The sequence below is a fragment of the Phragmites australis genome, chromosome 2 (assembly GCF_958298935.1).
Source record: "Phragmites australis chromosome 2, lpPhrAust1.1, whole genome shotgun sequence".
Classification (NCBI taxonomy): domain Eukaryota; kingdom Viridiplantae; phylum Streptophyta; class Magnoliopsida; order Poales; family Poaceae; genus Phragmites; species Phragmites australis.
The window spans coordinates 39,227,924-39,248,906 of NC_084922.1; the positions used below are offsets into that span (position 1 = coordinate 39,227,924).

A 20,983-nucleotide genomic window follows, 5' to 3' on the forward strand; every position below is an offset into this window, starting at 1 on the left:
ATCAGTAGATATTTACGGGTGCTTCACGCTCATCCCTACCTAAGACATTTAAATTCCTTTTGCGGCGTGCTGGGCCGTCGTGATCCAGATTAGGAAAGTGGCACGGTCGGTACAAGTACTTGCAAAATGCAAACAAAAACAATAACATGGTATTAAGCTGACTGAAGATCGACCATTCAATCGAGAAGGGCTTATACTCATCTCCTGGTAGGGATCTGTGCTAAACTAGAAATCGTTTCCCATTTTTCTCATTTTCAACCGAGCGCAAACCTTCAAGCTAAAATTTCCCAAACTTTCAGCTACAAAATGGCACTCCGGTAGTGATTTTCCTTTTCCAGTGTGACATATGCACCTTGCTTCTAAGCTAAATCGCTCAAGCCCTATGAATTTAGCATGCGACCATGGCTGTTCTTTGTTTCTTCGCATTTTATCAGCACGAAGTCGATCGTTTGCAGCGGTAAACACAACATCCGTGCAGAGACTTTCGGAGAAGCAGAAGAATATCTACCTCGATGTCTCTGAAAGTTTGGTTTGATCAAGAGGAACGGCAAAAAAGAGTAGATTAAAGCGCAGAAGATTCCCCGCGCAGTGACGAGGAATTAGACAGCGCGCGGTCAGATCTCTGATCCCGAGGATTTGCGAACATGATGCTGTCTGACGAAACGATACGCGCCCAGTTGTGTTTTGGGCGCAAAGCTGTCCTGCAACGGCTCGTTGTTTATTCCGTCCATCATCTCTGACACGGTCCAGCCGCGCCGCAGCCACAACGAATCAGCCACGCGCTTCCGAGCACGCATGGCAGTCGTCTCCCACAAGCTCTGGTTTCGTCGCCGCCATGGCATATGACCCCAGGCACTTGCGCAGCTCGATCTCTGCTGCTTCTCTCGGCATGAAAACGGCTAAATTCGCTACCAAATATATCAAGCAGGTCATCATGATGCTCTTGATGAAAACGAAGCTCCCGGCACGTGGGATCACGGTTTTTTCCACGGCATGTAATCGGTCTCCTTAATTGCTTGGTTTTGTTGAGACGCAGGCGCTTATATATATAATTGTTCAATGCTTAACCCCAAGTACCCCTGCAGCGCGGTCGTTGGCGACAGACGCGGCCATTTTTGGGCGACAGCGACGACTAGCTGATCCGTTTCGACCGGCTGCGGCGGGCGGACAGCGGCACGTGGATGGGGGATCCCTTTGCCCAACTACTTAACTAACTGCCTCGGCGTCTTCCCTTTTCAGCTTTCGCTACCACTGGAAACCGTCGATCCCCACCACCAACCTCCCGCGCGCATTCCCCACTTGATCCCTCCCGAGCTGGCTCAGGCTGTCCTCATGTGCCAAAAGTCTCGTCCCATGTGACCCTCCAATTCCAATTCCCATCCATCTCCATCTCCATCTCCATTTTCTCCCCTGCACAAGCTACCCAGCACGGTGTCACTGCCACTATAAAACAAAACTGAAAGCGCCGGCGCCCGGGCAAGAGCACGCGCACGCACTAGCTCAGAGAGCTAGCGAGAAGAGCTAGCTGCCGTGCACATTGCGCCTCGTGGATCGGCTGGCCGTGTCGCATGGCGCAGCTGCCTCCCAGGATCCCGGCCGCGGTGCACCACTGGCCGGAGGGTGGCCATCACGGCGCGCCGGCGTGGGCGGATGACTTCGCCGAGTTCGCGGCGTCGCGGCGGGGAGCGCATCGGAGGTCGCTGAGCGACTCGGTCGCGTTCGTCGAGGTGGCGCCGGCGGACGGCGGGGCCGGGGAGTTCGACAGGCTCGACGACGACCAGCTCATGTCCATGTTCCCCGACGAGGCCGGAGGGTCGGCGTCCGCGCCGGGGTCCGAGAACGGGGGCAGCAACGACAGCGACGGCGACAAGCGCGGCGCCACCGGCAATGGCTGCCATGATGGGCAGAACGAGGGCGCGGGGTCACAGGCGCCGGCGACGGGACAGCCCGCCGCCGCCGCCTCGGAGACGGAGCTGATCCGAGACCCCAAGAGGGTCAAGAGGTGAGCCCGAGTCCATGCATGCATCTTGTGCGCCATTCTGCAAGCAGCCCGGCTTGATCATTAAACTGAAACGGTTACCCGGAAATGCTTGTACGTAGGATCCTGGCTAATCGGCAGTCGGCTCAGAGGTCGCGGGTGAGGAAGCTGCAGTACATCTCCGAGCTCGAGCGCAGCGTCACGACCCTGCAGGTATACAGAATTATATAGATGCAACTTCTGCAATTCTAGCTTCAGCATATATAAACAAACTAAAGCTAACATAATGCACAAGAATTCTGCCTTCAGCATAAGCAAACTTAAGCTAATTACATAATGCAAAAATCAGAACTGTCATGTAAGCTAGTCGCTAGTTACTAAAAAAATACAATGGAGCCAACTCTAGGAACGGGGCTGGACTTGACAGTAAAAACTGGCATGCTTCTCCCCATAGATCTCGCCAACATTCTGTCCTGACGCGGTCCAAAGAGCAGAGTAGAAAACTAGTGCGAACGTGGCAGGTACAGCCGCCTGGCATGCCTGTGGTTACGAAATTTCTCAAGATATTGCATGTGTAATTAAACACGTACGATCTGGCAGCTAGCTCGTCCGACAAGATCGATAGAGTACTCACGCGTGCGTACACGCATGCATACCCAAGAACTCACTGGTCAGACGTACGGTATCTCATCAGGGGAAATACAAGTTTTCAAGGCGATTAACCTGTCATTTCAGCACAAATATAACCAGCTGCTACATCAGTGGAGGTAGATCCGCGCAGGCTGGCTAGCAATAGCAACAGCATCGATCGAAAGTGAAGTGATGAACCTTGAACCCATGTGCATGTGGAGGAGTTGGCCTTGGGCAGCTGAGATGGATCACGGAAGCAGCAGGTTCCTCTCCTCCCGTGCATGCATGCGCGCCGATGTCTTTACCCCCGCTCGCGCGGTACCAATCCCACGTAGTGACATGATCCAAATGGCACATGCTTCTGCATGGAGCGGTGGTCCCTGTGATCGCTCAATTTGCATAAGATCTGGTAGATTAGTGTCTTACGTAATGTATTAGTTGGAGTATTTAGTAGTGGCATTTAACAATTCAGGTGTGTCAAGGGTTCGTATGCTTTAATATATAATAGTACTTAGGTCCAGCAATTTTATTCATGGATGCACATGGAGCTAGCTAGGTACAGATCAAACGTTTCTCAGCTGTCCGGGTTTTGTTCACTTGCCTGTTCGTATGCTCATCTTGTTCCAAACAACTGACATCAATTTAAGGCTTAAACTACGCATGCATATACTGAATCTGGAAAAGGGCAAGAGAAAGATTTAGAACAGGTCGTGAACATGAAAATGATTTTGATTTTACTTTGAAGGCGCAAAGAAGATGATCGTTTTGTTAACCAGCTGCGTATCTGAATTTTTCGGGAGTTGCTTGCTTGCGAGTAGTAAGATGAGTTTTTTTGGCTTTCAGAATGAAGTATCCGTACTGTCTCCCCGGGTGGCATTTCTGGATCAGCAGCGGACGATACTGACGGTCGGCAATAGCCACCTCAAGCAACGAATCGCAGCTCTTGCACAGGACAAGATTTTCAAGGATGGTGAGTGAATGAGCCCAGTACGACTGAATTTTGATTAGTACTACTAGTTCATAGAGAGCTAATGCATGTCAATGAGCGCATGAGGTTCATCTCATCATGCCTCAAGAAACATCACTCATGACCAAGGAATCTATACCTTTTGCAGCTCATCAAGAGGCGTTGAGGAAGGAGATCGAGAGGCTGCGGCAGGTGTATGAGCAGCAGAACCTCAAGATGTCAGCTGGTGCTCCCGCTTCCGACCATGGGCCGCCTCCGCTGCGTGCAGAGAAAGAGCTCATGAGCTAGCCTCTGATCCATGCCTGTCCGCTGTGCAGTCTGCCTTATCATTAACCTGCAGGGAACATTGCATCATGTTTTTTTTTCAGATTTTGTGGATGTTTTCTTTTTCTTTTTTCTCTTTTTCTTATTCTTCCATTGACATGTGCATTCTTTGTATGTTAACTCGGATTTGGTTTACTGTGCAAATTGTGAACCGTCATATAAATCATTTTTCAAGCATTACATCTTCTATGGAAATCTGGATAGCTTGTGATATTGGCAAGTTCAACAGAATTCAACTTCAATTGTTGAATAACTGAAAATAGCACAATGACTTCAGGCAGGCGGTTTAGAAGAGTTGCCAAGCCAGTGACAGGACTACGGTGCTGATTCCAACTTCCCAGTACAAAGACTAGCAGCGGCAGAAAATACTTGCGCAGCACCCAGAGGGAAAGAAACCGGATTGTCGAAAATACTCACTCCTCCGATGAATGTCTTCTACTGCTGATTTGAAATGAAAAAAATAAAATATGTAGTGCAGTGCCAGAACACTGATTTATCAATCTGTTCAAGAGTACTTAACTAATAATTCCTCTGCGCATTTCTTCTTCCGAGCTTCAACTTCTTTAAATAATATGATCATTCGCTTGATCTGTGATATACTTGCTTGTTTCTATTCATTGTTTACTCTGTTATGTGCAAAGCTCCATAGTGCTTCATTCTTCTTGCACTAGTAGATGTAAAAATTTAAGTTACAGCAACACTGAATCTGCTTCATGCTTAAAAGAGATAGGGATTCTTCTGGTTCATCTTTCTGAACCAGTGAGTCACTAGAATCGTCCCAAACAGAAGTACAGAACTCCCTAATGTTCTCTGAAGTCTTCACATTTGCCACTCGGCGATTTGGTGCAGAAATCCTTGTTAATTGTTCGCTCTCAGTGATCGATAGCCAAGTCACTATAAAATAGATTGTCTGAAGACTAGTGATCTATAGCCAAATGACTGATATAGACACACGAAACAGTCTAGGTTCTCCAAGACCTCTGTTTCGGTTTCTCAGTTCGATTTCCTCTTCAGGTTCAAGCACTAGAAACAAAACTTTCGTTCAAACTAGAACCAAACAACAGTTATACAGAGCATAAACCATCTAAACACCACTCTGGGACGAGTGCAGGAACATCACTCCAACTACAGGCTTCTGAGTTCCTGAAAACAAGCACAGAAGGCCCAGAAGTCACTATTCTCTTCAGCAAATTCAGATCGCGCTGCATTTGCTAAATGGAGACGAAGCAACCGAATTTAGCCTAATCAATAGTAGTAGTTAGTTATAGGCGGCACACATATACAATATACTAAACAATGACGAGCCACACGCGCACACGGGTTCACCGACTCACTCCCACAACGGGCTGCCGTACACTTGCTCCGTGCCAGCCTCGCCGCCGTAGCAGGGTTCAAACGAGAAGCCGCTTCCCCCGTCGTCGTTCCACTCCATGATCATGCCGTCCATGTACCACTCCCCCATGCGCTCGCCGGTGAACGGGCCCATGGCGGCTTCGGCCGTGTCCGTCCACTCCAACGCCTCCACGAGGTCGTCGTCGAAGACGACGTACGGCGCCGGGGACCGTGAGCATCCGTGGTCCCCGAACTCGAAGTCGGACATGATGCGGTCGAGGCCGCAGTCCTCGCAGTCCTGGTGCGGGTAGATCGAGTTCAGTTCTTGGCCATCGACCTCGCCCCAGCCGTCACCGTCAACGTCAAACGTGAAGCCGAGCTGCTGGGCTGCTGCCTCCTCAGGCTCGTCGGCGCCAGCGTCGGAAGCGTCCAGGAGCTCGACGAGCAGCTCGTCGTCGGTCTCCAGCAACTCCATCAAGTCGTCTTCTTGCTGCTGCTGGATGCTGTTCATGTATATATAAGCATAAGGATCGAAATTCTAGCTAGCCAAGTTCTAGCTGCTCTTCTTTGCTGGAGTGGAAGCGAGGAGAGGGGGAAAGGTGATCATGGCAGGGAGTGATTGATGGAGTGGTGGGAGCTCGTGTTTTATAATGAGATTGTGGGACGTGCCAGCTCAAGAGCTGTGGGTGTGCGAGTCGGCCATGAGGGCCGAGTGACCGGCCAGTCTCGCACCTAAGCGGCATGTGGACCTGACGCCACTTGCGACATGCGAGCAGCATTGATGGGATCGGAGATGGGGTCCAGGGGTAAAAGCAGATCGACGGATAATGGTTATTTTATATTCTTATCTTTATTTTTAATTGAAAATGAAAATAAATATAGGAATTCTTGATACGGAAACACGAATATGAGTAGTATCGAAAATAAATATGGTGAGAATATGAATCAAATACAAATACGGATCGGAATATCTATTAAATTATAAAGACCCCTTAAATTATACGAATAAAAATAACAAAATAACAATGTAGTATAACATCACATATAAGAGAAATAAATTATGTGTATAAAAACAACAAAAATAATAATATAGTCTAAGTAGTTAGGGTTGTGGTGGACTGTTGCCCTGTTGGCGAAGGTGATGGATTTGTTCTTCAATAGTCCGGGTGAATATGATATTGTCCATATCATTATTCGGATATTATCCGTTTTTTATCCGTATCTGGCTCAAAAAGTGTTTTCGTTTCTATATCCGATCCGAAAATATCTATAGTCGTATCCGGATAAGACCATCCGTATCTGTTTTTCGGGATCTGGAGTGAAAAATGTCTGAACCATTTTCAACCTAGCTGGGAGCAAACTACTAAGGTCCTCCACATTGAGCGAAGCTCGAAAATTCCCATTGTTGCCACGCTGAAGATAAGCTTGATCGGTTTTTATGCGCCAGCTGCAATAGTGAGCTCCGCGTGAAATAAAATATGATAATCTTATCTCAATCATCGCTCGGTTCGCGGGAGAGAAAAATCCCTCAAGCTCTCGTTCTCTCCATCCTCCTAAGCTGTCGAGCCCTAGAAAAATCCCCAAATCCATCTCATCATCTCCACAAAATCCGACCTACCCTCCTTTCAGATTTGGCTCCTCACCACTTCCCTTGCTTGAATCTGGTGGCATCGGAAGGAGGCAGACTGCCTGACAGACGATGTTTCAAGGAGGTGCCTGATGCATTGTGGCGCCACGAGTAGGTAGATGCGTAGAAATGGCTTGTCTTTGTCACATTAAGGCAAGGAAATTGTTTTCACAAATATTGCACACTTAGGATAAATACCACTGCTAGGTAGTATCATATGCTGTACTCATTGCCATTGACCATAAAATAAACCTTTGGAGCTCTTCTTTGTACTATGTCAGTGAACGAAGGGGGTCAATTTAGGATATTGATGTCATTGTTTGATCCAGCAACACCAAAAAATATATGCCAATGTCTAAAGGTCATGTGAGACAATAGCTTACAGCACTATAGTGGTGCTTCGGTTACCTCCAAAGAAAGCCATTGATGCAATTGGAGATGCTTGACCTCCTCCCTACTGGTATTGCCCCACATTGTCATGGTAAAGACCAACATAGCTTCCTTGTATGGATGAAAATTGTGGATAATTTGATTGAACTCTAAAAGGATTGAACATGTGTGGGTACTGTAGAAATTGGGAACAAATTGTGGGGGTGTATAGTTCATGGAATATTGGGATAGAGGTAAATTTTGATGTTGTTGGCTGGCTGGCTGGATCTTGTGGTTCAGGTTCAGCCGGTAAGAACGTATCCTAAGTAGACGACGATGACATGTACTACTTGCTTGTGTGTGCCTGTGGTGAAACAGGAGGCAAAAGAACATGAACCCAGCATGGTAGATCTCAGTACAGCGATCGTCCCGTGTGCCCGCTGGCATCCACACTGGTGTTACTGTGCTTCGTACTCCTAGTCCCCAGCTAGCCACGGCCACGTCATTAATCAAATGATCGCTTCCAGAAGAGCAACGGAAGAGTGAAGACTGGCGTTAGGAGTAAGATCGCACATGAACACTTGGTCGCTTTGCGGTCCAGCTGCGTTGCAGACACTGTACGCGCGACGCAGTAAGGGCCTGGTCTCGGCGTGGATCATGGTCCCAACGGTGCACGTCACTACCCAACTCGGCTTCGGCGTGAGAGGGCTACCTAAATTGTACAGGCCGGCGATCTGTTAGCTAGGCGTGGTGGGTGGTGTCGCCAGAAAATTTTCCGTTTCCTGGTGATGCACATGGCTTGCCTGGCTTGGGCCATAGCCTTGGTCGGCCTGGGCTCTTCAGCCTTCGCTCACCGCACCGGCGGTGGTGGACAGCATGGGGCCAGCGGGTGAAGTGGGTAGGTGCGGCCGAGGCCGGGGAAGAAGGCAGAGGATCTTGAGTTTTTTTATATTTTCTAATATAAATAATTAAATAAATATATTTCGGATGAAAAAATTTGTAAAAATAGATCCCTACCACTCTCTCATAAACGGGCTTACCAATTACTGTTCACAGGGGCTATTTTACCTCTCAATCTTCTCAGTATAAAACAGTATTCTTCTGATGCTCTAAAATTTCTAATTTTTTTTACATGTGTTTCTAATCCCTGTGCAACCTATTTTAATTATATTCACTCAAAAATAATGTGTAGAATTTAAACTAAAATTTTCCAAAAAAATGCTACTTTTATAAGTTCTAACAATTGTTAAGATCTCAAATAAATTTCCAAAAATCTGAAAAAATTCACTAATATTCTTCTTATGTGATAGACTAATTTTCAAAATTATTTGCAGCTATAGGTTATATGGTGAAAAAATAAGTTCCTTTGTAATATTATATTAATATGCATTTTTATCATTTTATGTGATATTCTTCTTTTAATTTAATTTGATCTGGACTCAGACCAGGTTACCATGAAAGAGATTGTGTTGGAATATGTTGGATATACATGTGTTGAGGTAGCTCTCGAAAGAAAGAGGCAGCTGATACTCTAAAGGAGAGGTTGAAGACATCTCGCGAGAAGAGTGGTTCGAAAGTGCAGATCATTGAGTTTGTTACTACCAATGTATTTCACGTAAGGTATTCATGTGCCGTATGCTACGTGTATCGTACGTCGTAGTTGCAGTTTATGAGGGTGTTGTCAATTTAGTATGGCTAGAAGCAATGTAACCCGATGTATTGTCTTAGTCTTATATAATATTTCTTTGTAGCATGCAGTCAATGAATATATATGTTTGAATTCAAATTGAATTAAAATAAAAATGTCACATTAAATAATAAAAATACATATAAATAGAGCATTACAAATGAACTCACTTTTTCACCATATAACATATGACTGTAAATTATTTTAAAAATTAGTCCATTATATAAGAAGAATATTAGTGAATTTTTTCAGATTTTTGGAAAATTATTTGAGGCACTAACAATTGTTAGAAGTTATAAAAGTAAAATTTTTTTGGAGAATTTTAGTTTAAATTCTACACATGTTTTTGGGTGAATCTAACTAAAATGGGTTGCACATAGATTATGATACACGTAAAAAAAATTCTAGGATTTTTGAAGCAACAGAAGACTACTTTTTTATACAGAGAAGATGAAAACGAAAAATAGTCTTGTGAACAGTAATTTTGGCGCTACACTTTACCGCTCCGTGAGAGGGGTAAGGGTCTATTTTTAAAATTTTTCTTCTAAAATATATTTATTTAATTATTTATGTTAAAAATATAAAAATAAAAAAACTCGAGGATCTCAATCCGGAAGGAAGTGGTGCAGGCAAGCTGCTATGGACTTACATCTTCACAGGTGCCAACACAGCACAATTCACGTTCACTCCACGGCCAGAAGTCGGCGCATAATGAACTTCGGTTAGTTTTTGTCACCTCTTCAGAGTGGCAGTTTGCTAGCTCATCCCGGCGTTCTCTGGTCGTGAACAAAATACGCCTACATGGCTACATGCGCTGCAGCGACATTGGACCCTGCCTCGAGCACACCAGCCACCAATCATCGCTGCAGCTGCACGCTGGACCTAGAGTTGGATTTACTCCTGCCTGCAGCCTGCGTGCCAGCATATTATAGTCCTGGTCGCTGCCCTGCCGTGCATGGCCTGCCACGGCGTGCGACATGGCAGAGAAGGTGGCGGGTGTCACCACAGCGGGGAATCACAGGCCTCGTGGCATCTAGGCTGCGATGATCGGATCAGACACGAGCTCTTTACCACCGTAAGGTTATGAGATCTCTAGGGTTATAAGGTGGCTCGGCCAAGATCCAACACATGGTATTAAGTCATGACAGATCCAGTAAATCGTTGCGATTTAGTGCAACCAGCTGTGGTTTGATTCTTTTTTAGTGATGAAGGTAGTGTTTGGTTTTTTACGAACTGAGTTGGTCTCGATCTCAAAGGAGGAGGCTTTGATATATTCATCCAACCAAACATGATCTCGTACGAGCTTATATCATCTCATACAACCAATCAAATAAAAATATATATCATTCTATACAGACAACAAACATTCTACCTGTATCAACCCATCCACGATCATCCCATTCAGGTAAACCATTATATACATGTTCAGCTTCATTCGAACAACCAAACACTACGTTAATTGAATGACTAACAAACTCACATAACTAAAAACGAAAGTAGACCAGGTTGGGTCAGAGCCCCGCGGGTTTCAAACCCGACAGGGACAAGGTCAGGTATAGAAATCACCCCATGCAGCTACAGGGTTGAGGCCTCGATTTGGGTCATGTTCAGGTCCAAAACGTAGTTTGCACCCGTGGGTACCCCACCAGCCCCAAAATATCGAATACAACCCAACATATGGTGTTCAATGTTCACAGGTCCATCACCCAACGCCTTTGGGCCACTGATGTACGGAATACTCCTAGAATAAATTGGGTTTCAAGTCTCAACAGGTCAAGGTCTAGGCCGAAGGTGGTTTTACACCCGATATAAATTTCAAGGCCGGGTCAAATTTATTGGTTCTCACTACACTTAGCCCCCATCCTTCCTGTTGCCACCCTTAGACATAAGGGGACAATTGACTGATGCACAAGGTCGCACCAAGACAGACTCCCAACGTGGACCCTTCCAGGCCTCCGCAGATGGTGCAGGCCCCTAGCAAGTTCCTAGAAAGCATTTAGCTCGTGCTCTAAAATTACATCCAGCATTAATGTTCATCAGGGCTCAGGAGAAGAGAAATACTACGAGGTTTACCTGGCATCTCATTCACACCATAATTTCTGAGAGCAAAAACCTAGACAGGCAGAAACGGGTGCTTCAGAAAAGCAAGCACAGTTTTGAAGGTCATCAAACCTAAATTTTGTGGAACAAAGTGACTTCAGAACGATGCTACATAAAATTGCTCGTCTATACACAACTCATCCCCTTTCTTCTGTGTTCCATCATGCAGAAAACAGCTTGGATACTCTATTCTCGTGGAAGGTTAGAATTTTTTTACCAGGTGTATTTGGATAAAATTCTCCAGTTAGATTTTACCAGGCTTTCTTTAGATAATGTTTTCATTTAGTTTTTTTACCAAGCCTCTTTGGATTAGCTATTCTTCAGCCATTTCAGACTTCGGAAGTTGAATAGATCTACCACGCCCCATCGTAAAACCCCTTGTCCCATCTGGCATTCTTGGTCCAGAAATAGGCTTGTTTAGAGACACAACCAGAACTTCCTGATATGCAAAAAGTAAAGATATCAGAATTTTACATATCTCATACTGGAAGAGTTACGAAACACATATATACAACAAAATAAAGTATCGAGTATGTTTGAGAATGGCCATAAACTAGGCAAAATATAAATGGTTGTCTTGTTGCTTTTTGCATGTTTATTCAGGAACCAAGGGTTCACCTGCAAGAATCAGGGTTGAGTTCCAGGACTATGTGCAGATGTTACAGGAAGTATTTTTAGGATAACCATGCTAAAATATCATCTATAACATAAAAGTTAAGCCTATGGAATCCCAAGTTATTAGTTAAGACAAAAGACCTAGCTGTGGTAAATAGATCAGGATGTCATCATATGAACCAGGTACATAAATCATTTTGGTGTTTCCTTCTACAGAAAGAAACTTAGTAACATGTTGGTCATCTAGCCTCCCCCATGAATGAATATGGACATTAATTGAAGAATTGTGTCTCAATGGCGCATATATGAGAATACACTTAATGACATGTAAAACAACTGTCTTTGTTGTATCACTACAAAGAAAAATAGTATTCACAAATTCCGTACAATGTGCAAGTGTGTAAGAATACCTTGTCCGTATGTGTTTTGCTGAATCTGACCTTGACCTTTTCCTTGACCTCTGTACCGACCTTTTGGCCCTCCTTTAGCATTCAGCAATTGGTGTTGGTGCTCATCCTATATGTACAGCCAACATGCTATGGGTAAAAATATATCCAGAATAATAATGTCAACATTATGCATCTAGACATTAATCTCCCCATAGCAAGATCCTAACCAGGAAATACAAATGAACTTCAGTCCCAGCATATGACCATGTGTAATTGTGTGGTTCAAAACAAGGCCCAAATTATCAGCAAGAAAGTGCAAACAGCAAGTGATGCATGAACATTGAGGTATAGTTAACCTATACTATACTCAACCAGATAATCGAACAGACAAATGGAATAGGTGTACGGAAAATTCCAGACCTCAGGGGTAAGATCGGAGTTCGAATTCTTTCGGTTCGTTGTGTGGCAATGGATGTAACCTCCTGATCCTTTTCCCATCTGAACTCACAACCTAAAAGAGCAGAAGACAACAATTATGGCCCAAATATCTAAAACCGTGAAGTGGCAATTGTACCTTGCATTACAGACAAACAGTAGAATAGAAACTTCAATGCACCAGGACGATACTGTAAGGGAAAAATATTACCAGCTTAGATGATGTCCTGAGTGCAGCTTCAATTATAGAGAGGTCCTGAATAAGTTTCTTCATTCTTCTAAATTTTGCAACAGCCCCAATAGGAACTATTATCAATAAAACAATATGCCATTAGAAGAGATCATGTTACATTTCTACTACATATTGCATGAAACATCCAGTGGCAGAAAACATGATGTGTATCCATTCAATATAGAACATAGAGCAATAAAATTGGTAAACAGTGCTTAACTTTCTCAAAACATTTCTTTTGTTAATGCTTCGAATTTACACTACAAACAGTCGCAGGTAGGTAATGGAAGAGGGACACCATTGAATTTTTGAAATTTTACAAAATACAAATTTAAAATGACAGTAATAGTACAGAAACGCAGAAGAACAGAAAACCATAAGGTAGAACCAAAAAATAATTTAAAAACAAAACCTGGATAGAAACAAAATATCATATCAAAATGTGTGCCATGTGAATTGCCATTTAGGTTAGTTTACTAGTGTCATACTATCATGTAGTATATTGCGTGCACATACAATTCCAGTGAATAAAGCATGTCACAAAGAGAGAGAGAGAGAGAGAGAGAGAGAGAGAGAGAGAGAGGTTAACGCACTTAAACAAGTGCAAATTTGTGCCATCCTGTTCAGTGGCAAAAAGTGCATATGGATTCATATCAAAGGGGCTATTCAGTTCTGTCCTCACCATTGCAAGGACCAGTGGATCACGCATAAGTTATGACTCAGTTTGAAATTTTGCTTTGTATAATACAAAAGGCTTTTTTCAGTTCAACCCATATTAGTGCCTTGTGCAAATTTGATATTAGGCTAAAGAAAGGTTATATGCAGATATCTGCCAATATGAACACAATGCCACTGATAATCCGAAAGTCATCAATAATTTTACATCGTGTAGGTGATCAATTAAAAGCAGCCCATCTAACTGTAATTCTGGAGTGAAATCTTGAATATGAATATTCACTCTATGTTATCAAATATGAAGGTGCAAGGGACAACTCAGATGAGTAAGGAACACATCATTTCCTGATGACATCAACTTGTCTCAGCTACCATGGCAGGACACCAGGCAACATTTGTCAATTACAGGATCATATTTACATATCTTCATGGTCCCACAATTAAGATAAAAGTCCCCAAACACACATGCAAAAGACTCAAAAGGGCTAGAAATAATTAGCAAGCACTCTGTGATTGCTCAATTAAAAGATCCCACAATTTATACTTTTCTTAACAGAATGGAGTGAATCAGACAGCAACAAATTTAGTATTCACAGAGGCCTAAACAAGCTTCTCGGCACAACTAAAATAAAGCTGCACCAGGAGTACCAATGTAAAAGCCTCATCATAAGTACCTGTCACATTTCATCATTTTCATCTCCATTCCACTAGATGTAAGATCGCTAGCGTGAACAAAATAAGCTGTATTTTAAATGCAGGAAAAAAAAGAGTAACCAGAGTTGCACAATGCTCCCATGTAGAATCAGATATATCAAAATAGGTGCAAGGTAAGAGATATGAAAATGGCCTTACAACTTACAAGCGGATTCATATTTATCCTAATAAGATGAAATTTCTGCAAATGGCAAAGCTGTACCTAATATTTTATGCCAAGGATCTTAGTGAAATTAATTGACATGCAGAATAAATAAAAACACATCGTAAACAGTTATATTCTAGCCTTTTCCATCTAACTACAGTCTCATAGGCACAGCTTACACAATTAGGCAATTAGAATATCTCAACTAGTCAGCATCACATTCCCAGTGTTTCTGATAAATGTATGTCCTAAGGCAAGAGCACACTACTTACCAAAGGCATCCTTGTTCTTCTTCACAAATTTTAACAAGTACTGGTCGGTAGGAAGATTCTCATGGCTGAAATAGTACTCCACCTGCAAGTTTGGAGCATTTCATGTTTCAGTAGGCGCACTACCAAAAATACCCTTCATGCTTGCGCAGCGATAGACTATTGCGATCACGAAGTACAAAGCCTACGTTTAGCTACGATTCTACACGAATGTGTTAAGAAAACACAGACACAGGGATCAACATATCGAACAGAAATATCACGCGAGAGAAGAGAAGTTGCAGAGGGAACGACCGGGCAGCGGCGCACCTGCTTGACGATCTGGTCGTGGAGCTCATCCGTGAGCACGACACTACCGGCGCCAGCTTCGGGGGTCCCCGCGGAGGTGGCGTCGACGGTGTCGGGGACGACGGGTAGGGCGTCCTCCACCTCGCTCGTCGGCGACAGCGTGGGCGGCAGCTCGTGCGCGATGGCGGCGGGAGGTGGAGCCTGGCCGTCCATACCGGAGGGTAGGGCGTCCTCCACCTCAAGAGGATACAGCGGTGGCTGCAGCTCGTCGGCGACGACAGTGCGCTTGGCTGGCGCGACGGCTTCGAGAGGTGGAGCCTGGTCGTCCATACCGGAGGGGATCGGGTCAGGGGAACCGAGGCGCCGCCCGGTCGTCGCCGCCGCTCGTGGTTGGTGGCTGGCGGCTGCGGGCGGCCGCGGGCTCGAGGCAGTTCGTGTGGCGATCTGGGGCTATATACAGCTGGGCTGGACCGGGCGTGAGGCGAGGGTTTGTCGGCGCGGCGGGCGAACGGTCCATTGGGCCGTGAATGAATCTTGCGTCGTCGGCTTGTAGCGGCGGCATGAAATTTTTTAATATATTTGCAAAATTGTATGGCTGTTTTAAAAAATTACAACAATAGATTATCGTCGCTTGTTTATCATACGAGAGCAGTCAAATAATATTAAATGTATTAATGTGGGGTCGGGCGAGATCTTACTCATCCGCTGAATGGGCGAGATCTTCCTCGCTACAACCTCAGAGAGGCTTACTTAAAAGATGTTGTCCGAACAGTGAGCGAGACCTTTTAGTGTTTAAATTACCCGTGCCATTCTTACCGACGTCAGCCGGTCATTTGCTTCCAACCTAGCCGAGAGAGAGGAGGGGAGGGAGGAGAAATTTTACAGCGAAGCCCTATCGAAGGAAAGATGTATATTTTTTATCTGTTTTTTACAAACTCGGTAGGATAGCCGCTAATGTAAGATTTTGATATAGATTATATGTTAGACTAGAATTTTTTTACAAATCTAATAGGATAGTCACTAGACATAGGTAAGAATATAAATCTAAGTTTAGAATTAGGATTAGACATAGTTTAGCAACTAAATCATATTTGTATGTATATTTTAGCAATTAGATGTAGTATTTAGACATATGTTAGTTATTAGATGTAGGATTTAGATATAGTATAGGTATAACAGAGGTAGTAGATATAGGTTTTATATGTGTTTAACATAGCGATCTGAGGATATTTTGTTGTAGTATAGATTACATGTTAGGTCATGTTTATAAGGAATTTTGCATTATTGTATATGTAGTTTTACGTAATTTGTTTTATATTTAGTCATAATAATGTTGGGTTTTTATCATAGTTACCAAGTACGTAGGCTCAATGGTAATTTAGGATTTTTTATAGGGATAATAAAATATTATATGGTTGAGAAGGAGTAGTACTGTATGTATTTCAGTCAATAGATAAGGGTATCTCTAGACCCTAAAAGTGTCGGACACCTATATGTCTGATTGATGCAGAGTTTCAAAATAGACTCCGAGGATCAAGAGATGACTATTATCATTGTAGGTAACCATCTGAGAGATAATGTGTACTGGGAGGTGTACCCATTCAAGAAAGATCAAGTCTGGAGGAGATAACTAGAGGATGTTGTACATAGAGGTTGGCCTCCTATGTTACTTGTGCAATGGAAGAATAAGGATGTAGTTGGGGAGATGCATGATGGGGTACGTGGAGGAGGAGGGTGATTAGGAAGAGTATGACGAGGATGTCGATCCGGATGGTGCACATTCATCGGATTATCCAACTGAACCGACCAGTGAGGCAGACGAGGGGAAATGAATCACTTCTCTAATTGAACGGATGGAGTGAGATAGTCTTGAGGTAGACGAATCTCCTTAGTATGACATGTTGGATGACGAAGATGATGCTCATATTCCTACAGACTGGAACAATCCTAACTTTAACAAACTTGTGGTGAATAAGGGGAATCAAGTACTCTGAGAGTATACGCAGAATGAGGTGCCGAGGGTGCTAGGTATCCTACAAGTTATGCCATGAAGAATGTTATGACTCAATGGGTGGCATCACTTCGATGACAATTTTATGTTGTCAAGCGAGAAGGAATATGATGTGAAGTGCGTGAAGGAGGGTTCCCCGTGACGGGTGCACGACTTCAAAGGGAAGTGGGTTGAGTATTGGGATGTGTCGATTGTGATGGACCATACTTGCACGATAAACGAACTTGAGCTTAGCCATAGGAACATCACCCTATGCTTTACTACCAATGTGATGTACACCATTATGACTACAAATTTAGCAGAGGTTTACAACTGGATGATGAAATGTGTGAGGGGGTTGCCACTATTGGGGATTGTAGAGATCATACTTCAAGGGACATACAAGTACTTTAGGGAGCTATGCAATAGCTCACCCAGTGCTAAATGATGCTTGTCTGATATATGGGACGAAGATGACTAAGTACATGGAAGACAAGACGGCGAAGACAAAGATGCACTGGGTGAAAGACATGTGAACTGCATAGTACATATACGAAGTTTTATGCAGAGACAAATGAATAAGGGGGCAAGTATGAGAGAGTTATCCAAGAGTGTACCCTCTTTGATGACATATGTGTTTGCAGCTGCTACAAGCCGATGTTACTGCACAAGCCATGCTCATATGTGATTATCATGTGTGGTGTGACAGGGATGATGACTCAGAGGTATGTCTCCGACTACTTCAAAAGGAAGCTATATTCGACACCTAGAACCATTAGGTATATGATTTTGGGATTTATGGTTATTTTATGAAGGAACCTAGGCCTGATTGTGTGTTCATCTCTGATTCCAACAAGATGAAGCAGAAGAAGGGACGACGCAGGACTACAAGGCTCTGTAATGACAAGGACAAAGCAGAATACAGTTGTCACGTGAAATTGTGTACCAAGTGGAACGGAACAAGGCACACTTACAAGAAATGCACCGTTAGTGTTCCAAGTATCAACCCCGCGGATGCAGGTCCTTACAATTCAGCTGCAGATGGGAGACATCCTCGTCCTCGTCGATCATCGGCTTTGTCAACTTATTGAGTTCGATTAATGTTGTAATTCAGGCTGTGATGGACATTCATGTGCACAACACAGTAGTTTGTTGTTGTAATAGCGAGACTTTCACTATGTTTGAGGTTGTAACGTGCTACGTTGGGATTCATTAACATATTTGTGTATACTTTGAACAATCTATTATCTCATGTTATATGTTACACAATTACTTCTTATTCTTTGTTTGTTTTGCTTATGAAACTGTAAATAATTTGTGGACATGAAGGTATGACGCACCTAGAGCTGTTTGACCCTCAGTGTGACGTTAGGCACCGTTCATATCGCATCACCGTGCAGGCTGAGGAGCTCTCGGTACTATGACCCCTTGTGCTAGATGAGCTCATGAGGGTTGACGTGTGTTGGATCCCAAGGTTTGTATCATTTTAATCGAAAGTTCTAAAATTACTGTTCATCAGAAGTTCCGGTTGTTCATCGAAAGTTCCAATTCTACTGTTCATATGAAGTTATGGTACTGTTCATTGGAACTTCCGATCAGCTTAGAAAAATAGATTTGAATATCATGAAATTAACTCAATACACATATAAATAAGCATACAAGCATGGATATCAAAGTAATGCACAAGAGTAAATAAATACAGAGACAAATGATTTGTTACTAAAGTTTGGATATCCACCGATATTCTACGTCTCCGTTGAGGAAGCTCGGTCATACTTGAGCTGGATCTTTTCCAACCTTTTTCCTCACAAGGTTGCACACATGCACTTCTCACCTCTATTGTGTCCAACTCTTCCTCCACTGCGGAGGTGGTGAGTTCCGCAACCACTTCCTAGCCTCCTCACAATCTTTATTTAAGGAGATCGTTGCCAATTCACCATCGAGTTGTCCAGGAGATGGTGGTTTTTAAGAGTAACAAACTCTCAAACTCGCACATGATCAACTCTGAGTGCTCAAACACATGCAACTAATGGAACACGTGCGAGCAACCCAAGCTCCACACACCTCACACACCTCACTCTATCCTCACTAAGCCACAAAGGCTTGATTCTCATAAATTCTTGATAGAGAGAGGAGACGAGCACTCAAAGGTGGAACACCAAGTTGTAACACCTCTCACAAGCATCACAAAGGCAGCAAAAACCACTTCAAAGCACTTCCCTCACGTAAGGAGGCAAAAGGGTATTTATACTCCACCATGAAAAACTAGCCGTTATAGGCATTCTGGCATAACCCGGAACTTCCGGTCCAAAACCGGACCTTTCGGTTTCAAGAGAAATCTAAAAACGAGAGCTTCCTTCCGAGTTGAACCCAAAACAACTGTCTAACCCAGAACTTCCGGTCCAGAACCAGAACTTCTGATCCAGAACTGGAACTTCCGACTTCGGCATAGTTAATGCTCTAAAAAACGGCGATAATTTTTGATCCTGATGTCCGATTTTGATGATTTCGGACTCTATGTAAAGCTTATTCAAAGGGATACACATCCCTACTAAATTAATGATGTTAAACACATTTGATCAAAACTAGGAACACTCCAAAAATCAATTCAGACACTTTCTCCAATTTCTCAAAGCTTAATCCCCCAAGATTAAACTAGGGACTACATGTAAAATGTCAAACACCACTAAGGCTTGGAAACTCAAAGGGTTAAATCTAAAACACATTTTAGATACCTCGAACTTCTAAAGCGAACTCTCAACATAAATACATCTCACACTAAGCACATGATTTGAGCACTCAACACAACAATCGAGCAACATTTTCGGCAACCCCTCTTGATTGTACGGCTATCGATCCTATAATCCGATCTCCCACCAATCTCTTTGAGGCCAGCAAAACTAGAAAACCTATTCTAGTTATACCTTTGCCTTCAGTAATGTCATCTTTGGATTTTGGCTTGATGTTCATCAACTCATGAAGTTTAACCTCTTCTATATCTTCAAGCCACTTGGTGTCCTTCAACATATTAAGTCCAATCTTTGCTCTTCACTTCATGTCTTCTTGCATTCTTCATGCGATTGATGCGAATCAACCATAGCGTCTCATGGCCTCGCACAGTCTATTGGTGCAAAGCCTCCACTCGCCCTTCACCATCGCATTTGTCATTCAGCGCCAAGCCCTTTGCTTGCCCTTCATAAACGGATGGTCCATCGCAGCCCAGTATCGCTTGCCCTTCACCGTCTTGCAATACACAGCCACTTTGTATCCTGTATTTTTAATCTCTTCACTTTATCATTTTGATTATCACTCGATCTCCGAAAGCTCAATGAAGCTCTCTCGATAGCTTCCCATACACCAAGAGTCTTCATTTTTCACGTCATCTTCATTTGATTCACCACCAAGGCATGAACTATACGCATCAAGCATATAAGTTGTCTACTAAGTTTGTCTTAATTTTGGTCTTCCAACTTGACAAATTGAATATGTCAATTCAACTCATGCCTTCCTATAGAACCTAACCCCAACTTACTCTCAAGAATAAAGCAAATGGTTAGTATATAAAACATAATTACCAACTTTATACCTTAAGTCATTTTATCTTCACAAGTGAATTAGGCTTCACTCTTTATTGTCAATCTTCATGAGCCTCTTCTTAATCTCATGAGCATCACTTAGAGTTCATTCATCTTGATGCATCTATCTTGGTCATATGACATTCCTCTATGAATCTATGCTCAATCCTCCATGTGCCACCTATGGAACAATCTACTAATAATTTTCAACATAATTGTTAGTCCATATGTATTATCATTAATTATCAAAACCACACTTACGGGCTGGATAAACCTTCATCTCCCTCATTGCCTGTCTTCAGGGTACTGCCTTGGGGAGAGCGAACCTGCTCCCCACTAGGAGGAGATCGTGATGTTCATCTTGTTCTTCTTAGCTAACCTCGTGTCTCAACCTCTTCAGGTTTTTCTACATGGCTAGGTTACAGACCAGGCTGGCCACCGGAAGCTGCAGGTTTCGTCTCCACGATAGTGTTGTGGGCGCCTACCTCGAGATGGTCCTCAAGTCATCATGGTCGGGTTGGAGGTAGGACTGGTTCTACCTCGCGATAGAAGATTTCTTGGATAACCTCCGCGTGCCTGGTACACCGGTGCATGTCAAAAAGAACTGGGAGAGCAACCCCACGACAGCACTGAAGCTACTGA

The 20,983-nt window shown here is 43.6% G+C and overlaps 3 protein-coding genes across 4 annotated transcripts; 1 reads left to right on the forward strand and 2 right to left on the reverse strand.

Annotated features, from left to right (window-relative positions):
• Positions 1–1,212: 1,212 nt before the first annotated feature.
• LOC133910093 (basic leucine zipper 6-like) lies at positions 1,213–4,092 on the forward strand. Its single transcript, XM_062352612.1, has 4 exons — positions 1,213–2,002; positions 2,101–2,191; positions 3,452–3,578; positions 3,724–4,092. Exons 1-4 carry the CDS (start codon positions 1,569–1,571, stop codon positions 3,861–3,863), a joined length of 792 nt encoding a protein of 263 aa, XP_062208596.1. The 5' UTR covers positions 1,213–1,568; the 3' UTR covers positions 3,864–4,092.
• An 803-nt stretch (positions 4,093–4,895) lies between these two features.
• Positions 4,896–5,867, reverse strand: LOC133910094 (uncharacterized). Its single transcript, XM_062352613.1, has one exon. The coding sequence runs from the start codon at positions 5,740–5,742 to the stop codon at positions 5,230–5,232; it is 513 nt and encodes a 170-aa protein (XP_062208597.1). The 5' UTR covers positions 5,743–5,867; the 3' UTR covers positions 4,896–5,229.
• Positions 5,868–10,978: 5,111 nt separating this feature from the next.
• Positions 10,979–15,207, reverse strand: LOC133908772 (la-related protein 6A-like). Of its 2 annotated transcripts, none has more exons than XM_062350926.1 (5): positions 14,798–15,207; positions 14,492–14,573; positions 12,665–12,759; positions 12,040–12,145; positions 10,979–11,453 (listed from the first exon to the last, which is right to left on the reverse strand). In XM_062350926.1, exons 1-5 carry the CDS (start codon positions 15,104–15,106, stop codon positions 11,368–11,370), a joined length of 678 nt encoding a protein of 225 aa, XP_062206910.1. In that variant the 5' UTR covers positions 15,107–15,207; the 3' UTR covers positions 10,979–11,367. The 2 variants fall into 2 exon arrangements, with proteins under 2 accessions (XP_062206910.1, XP_062206911.1); XM_062350927.1 differs by lacking the exon at positions 10,979–11,453 and adding an exon at positions 11,495–11,632.
• Positions 15,208–20,983: the final 5,776 nt, after the last annotated feature.

Coding starts and splice junctions, on each gene's coding strand:
- LOC133910093 (XM_062352612.1), top strand. CDS start 1,569: ATGGCGCAGCTGCCTCCCAGGATCCCGGCCGCGGTGCACCACTGGCCG. Junction 2,003..2,100: donor GACCCCAAGAGGGTCAAGAG/GTGAGCCCGAGT, acceptor GCTTGTACGTAG/GATCCTGGCTAATCGGCAGT. Junction 2,192..3,451: donor GCAGCGTCACGACCCTGCAG/GTATACAGAATT, acceptor TTTGGCTTTCAG/AATGAAGTATCCGTACTGTC.
- LOC133910094 (XM_062352613.1), bottom strand. CDS start 5,742: ATGAACAGCATCCAGCAGCAGCAAGAAGACGACTTGATGGAGTTGCTG.
- LOC133908772 (XM_062350926.1), bottom strand. CDS start 15,106: ATGGACGACCAGGCTCCACCTCTCGAAGCCGTCGCGCCAGCCAAGCGC. Junction 12,760..14,491: donor GAAGAACAAGGATGCCTTTG/GTAAGTAGTGTG, acceptor TATTGATAATAG/TTCCTATTGGGGCTGTTGCA. Junction 12,146..12,664: donor TCAGGACATCATCTAAGCTG/GTAATATTTTTC, acceptor CTGTACATATAG/GATGAGCACCAACACCAATT.